The sequence below is a fragment of the Lipotes vexillifer genome, unplaced genomic scaffold (genome assembly GCF_000442215.2).
Source record: "Lipotes vexillifer unplaced genomic scaffold, Lipotes_vexillifer_v1.1 scaffold223, whole genome shotgun sequence".
Taxonomy (NCBI): domain Eukaryota; kingdom Metazoa; phylum Chordata; class Mammalia; order Artiodactyla; family Lipotidae; genus Lipotes; species Lipotes vexillifer.
Window position 1 is genome coordinate 833,727 of NW_006788663.1, and position 7,501 is coordinate 841,227.

Consider the following 7,501-nt stretch of genomic DNA (forward strand, 5'->3'; position numbering starts at 1 on the left):
TTTTTTTTTTGTGGTACGCGGGCCTCTCACCGTTGTGGCCTCTCCCGTTGCAGAGCACTGGCTCCGGATGCGCAGGCTCAGCAGCCATGGCTCACGGGCCCAGCCGCTCTGCGGCATGTGGGATCTTCCTGGACCAGGGCACGAACCCGTGTCCCCTGCATCGGCAGGTGGACCCTCAACCACTGCGCCACCAGGGAAGCCCTGGCAGGCGGATTCTTAACCACTGCGCCACCAGGGAAGCCCTACAATGGACTCTTGAAAACAGATCGGACTGGTCAAAACTTTCAAAGGATCAAGTTAAAACTCCAGGTACGGCATTCAAGGCCCTTCTCAGGAGCCTCTAATTTATCTTTGCACCTTCAACTCCCAATATTTACCCTTCCAACGACACTAAACGTGGAATGTTTCCCAGACATGTCCTGTTTAGTCCCACCTCTGTACCTCTGCCCAGAGTGCCCTCTCCCTCTTTACACCACTCCTTACCTGTTGGGAAAACTCCCTACCACCTCAAATGCCATGTGGTAGGGTAAATATGGCCACAAATTTTTGGAACTCCTCCTCACCCCTTTTATCTGGGCTGGTCTTGTGACTTGCTTTGACCAACAGAATGTGGTAGAAGTGACATGATACAAGTTCTGAAGCCTAGGCCTCAAGAGGGCCTGTAGCCTCCACTGTCACCATCTTGGAACCCTGAGACCAACATGCCATGCAGCAGCCCTGGATGAAAGAGCACAGGAGAGTGAGGCCCAGCCACCCCAGTTGAGCCCAGCTCCCAGCTTACACATTAGCTGAATAGAGCCACATGAGAGAGTCCAGGTGGGTCCAACACAAGAACCTCCCAGGTAACTCACAGAATCTTGAGAAAGAAAAATGCTGGTTGTTTTAATCCATTAAGTTTTGGGATGGCTTATTACATAGCAGTAGATAACTGATACAATGCAGTTCTAATGTGAAGTCTTCCCTGGCTCAGTCAGGTTCCTTCCGTGAGTTCCCTCTGTGTTTTGTACACATCACATCACTTTATAGTCATTTACTAACTGGCTCTCCCAAGATACAGTGAGCTCTGAGGACCAGGGCTGAGTCTGATTCATCTCCCTCCCAACCACTCACAGTGGTAATGGGATGAAGCCCTTGATCACTTGCCAAGTTCAGTATACTCAGATGTCATGAATTTGGCTAGAAAGTATGCCTAGATGAACATTTCACATGCAGATTACTCAACAAAAATTTTAAAGCACATCCTATGTTAACTCCCAGGCCCTGGAGTTGCTCTCAGTCTTGCAGGGGAACTACTCATTACAATACAGCATCAAAGTGTTTCAGTCAAGTGTATTGCTGGGAGTGTACACGGCAGTTGGTTGGTGGGTGAATCCAGAAAACACCTAGAAGAGATAACATTTAGCTTTATCATAAAGGGTAAGCAAGCTGTCACGGTCAGAAGGAAGCTTGTAGCCGTCCCCGAGTCCACAGAGGAGGGGGGATGCATGGATTGGTCAGATTCAAATATACTGACCTAAGCCACAGTCCTGGGGGTGGGGCCTCAACTGTGAAAGAAGGGGGTTAAAGGTAAGTCCCAGTCTTGGGATGGCTCCTGTCTATTTCTTCTCTCTCAGACACTCAAGATAAGATGGGGGCTTGGGCTTCTTCCCATCAACAAAGAGGTGCATTTTCTCCCCCTCCCTGCCCCACTCTCCTTAGAGGGCTAAGCAAGAACCAGAGGGAGGCCAAGGGGAAAGCAACCAGGGCAAAGCCCCAGGCTTAGGGCTCCGTGTTGGGGGTTGGAGCCAAAGGTAATAAAAGTTATGTTTGCCTGCCATATCTGTGGTGCATATACAGGAATACCTTAGGGTGGTAGGGGGCTGGAGGAATCTATGTTCCAGCCATCTGTCACTTGGCATCAAGCCAGAAGAGGAAATAACCAACAGGAACTTTTCCTGTTCCCAGGAAAACAAGGGACAGAACCCCAGGTAGAGAGAATAGCACTGCAAAGGCAAGTAAATGTGTGGAGCGAAAAATGGAGTGAGAAAGGAGCACAGAAAGAAGGTCACAAAGCTACTCTATACAATCCTGCATGAGAAGGCTGAACTTAATCCATAAAAGATGACCTGCTTTGCCCCATAAGCATTCCTGTGTTAGCCAATTGCTAACATTACTGTGGTACTATGTGCCAGGCATGGTTCTAAGTGCCTTACACCAATCAACTCATATGACCCTCTGAGGATATATATCTCATATATCCTCTTAGATAAATAACTTGCCCAAGGTCCCACAAATGAGGAATCTGAGGTTCGAAATGGTCGCATAAGTGGCAGGTCTGTCGTCTTTCACCAACTTTGCTACTCAGCAGCTGTGGTATCGATCAACACTGACACAGGTTCTGTTGAGCTGTACTCACCAGGAGGCTTCCAGCAAGAGGTAGTAGTTGAGCTGAGTCCTGAGAGACAAGGGATCAGAGCCAGCAGAGACCGTGACAGCTTCAAGTGCGGGGACTCCAGGGGGCCTGGAAGAGTGGTTTGATAATAGGGGGGAATCCAGCAAAAAGAACCACAGAGAAGACACCCAGAGCTTCACAGTGTCAGCACCCAAGAACAGAGCCCAGCAAACCAGTGACACCCTCAGGTAGAGGACCTGGCCCAACCTCTTCCTTTCATATCAAATGGTGGCTGAGATCCAGATTTCTGGATCAAGTTTATCAAAGTAAATGCAGGTTTAATTGAGACAAGAATTACCGTTGCATTGAAACTGAGATTATTTTCTTTCTAGAAATGATTGTGGGCAGGAAGAGGAGGTAGAGAATGCTTTTTAATTATTATTATTATTATTATTTTTTTTTTTTTTTGGGATTGCTGGATCATATGGTAACTCTATTTTCAGCTTTTTTTTTATTTTGTTTTGTTTTTTTGTTTGTTTGTTTTTTTTTTTGTGGTACGCGGGCCTCTCACCGTTGTGGCCTCTCCCGTTGCGGAGCACAGGCTCCGGACGCGCAGGCCCAGCGGCCATGGCTCACGGGCCCAGCCGCTCCGCGGCATGCGGGATCCTCCCGGACGGGGGCACGAACCCATGTCCCCTGCATCGGCAGGCGGACTCCCAACCACTGCGCCACCAGGGAAGCCCTAATTATTTTTTAAAACTAGCATTTGTATGGCACTTTTTAGCACTGACAATATTATTTTCTTCCTCCGTATTTCATGGAGAGATGAATGTTAACTTTCTCAATTTTTCAGATGAGAAAACTGAAACCTAGGAGGTTAACAAATTCATACAAAGTCACACAGCTAATCAAAGAAGCTGGGACTCATGCCCAAGTTATTCAGACTCCAAATTCCATTCCCATTCATTCTTTTATTCTTTCATTCATTGGAAAAAATGTATTGCATGCCCCAAATGTTCCAAGTACAGGACTAGGCACTGAGCATATAGTGATGATAAAATCGTTTATTTTGCTGTTTTTGTTTCTCGGTGCATTAAACACTGAAGCAGGAATCCATTAAGAGCTATAGGAATCTACATCTAGTTTTTTTTTTTTTTTGTGGTACGCGGGCCTCTCACTGTTGTGGCCTCTCCCGTTGCGGAGCACAGGCTCCGGACGCGCAGGCTCAGCGGCCACGGCTCACAGGCCCAGCCGCTCCGCGGCATGTGGGATCTTCCCGAACCGGGGCACGAACCCGTGTCCCCTGCATCGGCAGGCGGACTCGCAACCACTGCGCCACCAGGGAAGCCCTACATTTAGTATTTCTAATGGGCCTTACGGATTACAACTTTTGCAAGGTTCTCCCACTTTTATTTGTAGTTAACTGCTGCCATTATTTCACGGAACACTAGCTTTGTGCCCATCTTGTGCTAGACATTGTGTATGGACTGTAACAACCAAACACGAGAGTACAGTTTGATCTGGTAATATCTACTACGTGCAGACGACTCAATCCGAGAATAATTATTGAGCACATATTCTGGGCAAAGTATTCATTCAACAAATATTTATTGGCACCTCTGATAATCATAATAGCTAATATTTACTGAACTCTTACTATTTGCCAAGGACCATGCTAAATTCTTTACAGACATTATCATTTCAGTAACGCTTAAGAGGTAGCTATTTGACAGTTTATATCAGCTTGCTCAGCATATGCAGTTAGAAAGTGGTAGAGGCAGAATTTGAACCCAGGCAGCCAGTATTTTCCACCAGTATGTTGTCCCAACTCCCATCCTGGGCAGGGCACTGGGGAGACAGTAGTGAACAACACAGATGCCATCCCTGCCCTCAGGATGCTTACAGACTAGGAGGGAAGATAAAACTTTAAACAAATAACACTCTAGTCTCCTTTGAGTTATGTTAAACCTTCTCCAACGACATGCCTATTCAAGTGGAACTAGAGGATGAAGAGGCCAAGCAGGGGTTAAGTAGGTGAAGGAGGGGAAGGGAGGTCCATCCCAGCAGCAGAACAGTGTGAGAGAAAGCTCCAAGGTAGGAAGAGGTTGGCAGTCCAAAGCTGTGACCTGGCTGATGGCCAGGGTAGGTGGATGACAGTGAGAAGGAGAGGGGAAGAGCATGAGGAGTGGCGTGGAAATCTTCACTGTTCAAAGGTTTTTCCAGCTGCTGTACAGGATGGATCAGCTGAGAGCAAAACAGTGTGTGTGGCGAAACCAAGCAGAAGACTAGTTCATCTGAGCAGCAGATGCTATAGCTTAGATTAGCCTGTTGATGGTGGGAATGGAAGGGGACAGACTTTTGAAATATTTAGTGGTTAGAACTGGCCAGGCTTTGGTGGGGGGGGGGATGAGGGAAAGGAGGCAGTCAATCACAGTTTGGGGCTTGAACAACACGGTGAGGGTGGAACTCTGGGACAACTCTGGGGAGGAAGATGAGAGCTCAGGCTGCACCCAAGGTGGTCCATGTGGACCACCACATGGATATGGTAAATAACAGGCTGTTGGTTGGATATATGGCTCTGGAGTTTGGAGGTGCTAAAAGCGAAGGAAATCACCTTGCACAAAGGTGAAAAGAGTGTCTAGGACAGAGTCCTGGAGAACTGCCCCCCCCACCCTGCCTCAGCCCAACCATTAAAGGACGTTAGAGAGGAAGAAATGAGCAAAGAAAACTGAGAGACATGGTTAAAGAGGGAGGAAGATAGTCAGGAGAGAGTGGCGTCCCTGAAACAGAGAGCAGTGTGTTTCAAGAAGAGCAGGACCTGGTGTGGCTGAATTTAGCAAGGAATAAATACAGGAAAGGCTGTTGTGATCTGGGATTTGTCCTGAGGTGTCCTCATGAAGGCGGGGCTTGAGGTGCACCTGGACAGGCCGGGGGATTTAGATACACAGAGGAGAGGGCCTGACCTGGCATATGAGGGAAACAAAATAACACCAACAGGTAGAAATAGAAGGAGGTGGGGCCAGAGGATGCCAAAGAGGGTAAAGAATTGGTGCCATTAATTGACTGGCCAGTTCATGCTCATTTAATGCTCTCAACTACCCTGCAAAGTAGGAAGCTACCAACCCTTTGGTATAGAGGGGAACACTCAGCTCTAGAAATCTGAAATGACTTGTTCAAGACGATACATATAAGTGGTAATGACTGAATTTTAACCTAGGTCTATCACCTCATCCTTCCCAACGAGGCATGGGCATCTATTTCCCTTTCCTTCCCAAGGAGGAACATAGATCAGAGAGGGTCAGGGCTCGACAGGGGTGGAAAGGAGGGAATAAGCATGGAGAGATTTGGACGCAGTATCAACGAGATGTGGAAAGTCTATATAAGTTGAAGGTGGGGTAGAGAGTCAGGGCTTCCGGCCGGAGCAACTGGGCAGAGGGAGGTACCATTCACTGAAGTGGAAAAAGCAGCATATGGATTCACGGGAAGACGGAGGCTTTGACTTGAGTCCCCCTGGCCTACCTGACATCCAGAGGAGATGTCAGGATGCAACGAGATACACAGATCTGAAGGTCAGAACACTTCAGACTTGGGAGACATGAAATGCTTCAGTTCTCGTTCCTTTATTTTATCTTCTTAACAACAGAGTTGAGAAGGGGCTGGTTCTCAGTTCTAGGAGAGACGTGACGGGGGAAGGGTGTCATTCCGCTGATTCAAAGACGACTCCCGGCTCACCTTTGACTCGGTTCCCCCCAACAGATGGCTTTTCCCCCCGGCAGGGCCGTGAAACCCAAGACCCTGACCTGCCTTCTAGTGGATTTGAGTTTCTTGGGCCTGCATCCGTGGTTCCTCGAAGCCAAGTCCCAGCAGGAGAGGATGTCGGATGGCTCCCCGCAGATTGCCCGTGTGGCCCCTGTTGCCACGCCGCGTCCAGCCCAGGGCCTCCGTGCTTGGCCAACGCCTCGGCGAACGCCACGGCCGACTTCGAGCGGCTGCCCACGTGCATCCAAGACTTCCTGGGGTACCTCCACTGCCGCCACTTCCCGCTGCTCTGGGAGGCGCCGGCCAAGTGTACGGGCAACCGTGGGACCTTGCTGCTGCTGGCCGTTAAGGCGTCTCCTGCCAACTACGGGCGTCACGAGCTCATCCGCCGCACGTGGGGCAGGAGCGCAGCTACGGCGGGCGGTCTGTGCGCCGCCTCTTCCGGCTGGGCACCGCCGCTCCCGAGGACGCCGAGCTCGCGGAGCGGCTGGCGTCGGTGGTGGCGCTGGAGGCGTGCGATCACGGCGGCGTGCTGCAGGGGGCCCTCCGCGGACACCTTCCTCAACCTCACGCTCAAGCACGTGCACCTGATCCACTGGCTGGAGGCCCGCTGCCTGCACGCGCGCTTCCTGCTCAACGGCGGCGACGACGTCTTAGTGCACACAGCCAACGTGCTCCGCTTCCTGTAGGCGCAGCCGCCCGACCGCCACCTCTTTGCCGGGCAGCTCATGAGCGGCTCCGTGCCCATCCGCGACAGCGGGAGCAAGTGCTTCGTGCCTCCGCAACGCTTTCCCGAACCCGCCTACCCGGTGTACTGCAGCGGCTGCGGCTTCCGCCTGTCAGGCCGCACGATCTAGGCTCTGCGCCAAGCCGCCTGCCACACCCCGCCCTTTCCTATCTACGCAGCCTACATGGGCATGTGTCTGGAGCGCGCTGGCTTGGCGTCCAGCGGCCACGAGGGCATCCAGCCTTTCGGCGTGCAGCTGACCTCCTTCGACCCCTGCATGTACCGCGAGCTGCTGCTTGTGCACCGCTTCGCCTCTTACGAGATGCTGCTCACGTGGAAGGTGCTGCGCGACCCTGGGCTGAGCTGTGGCAGGGGGCACAGGGTCTCCTGAGGCCGGGTGGGCTGCCCTGGGGGCAGGGATCAGCAGCCTCCGCACGTGATGCTTTTCGGGCTGAGCGCATCTTCCCTGCTCTGGATACCTTCTGTCCTACCCAGCGTGATGTCCTTGATCCTAGCTGCACTTTGGAATCACCTGGGTGAAGGGGGTGGAAAATTCCTATGTCCTGGCCTCACCTCCAGAGGTTCTGATCGTCTTGGGTGCTCCCAGACTTCTCGGTATTTCTTAAAGCCCCTCAGGCAATGGG

General features: G+C 51.2%; 1 protein-coding gene across 1 annotated transcript; it reads left to right on the top strand.

Moving 5' to 3' along the window:
* Nucleotides 1–6,127: 6,127 nt before the first annotated feature.
* On the top strand, nucleotides 6,128–7,248 carry B3GNT6 (UDP-GlcNAc:betaGal beta-1,3-N-acetylglucosaminyltransferase 6). The gene is given in 4 exon segments (XM_007472407.1): nucleotides 6,128–6,290; nucleotides 6,293–6,529; nucleotides 6,532–6,677; nucleotides 6,679–7,248. Coding segments are annotated over 4 exon segments (1,116 nt in total).
* Nucleotides 7,249–7,501: the final 253 nt, after the last annotated feature.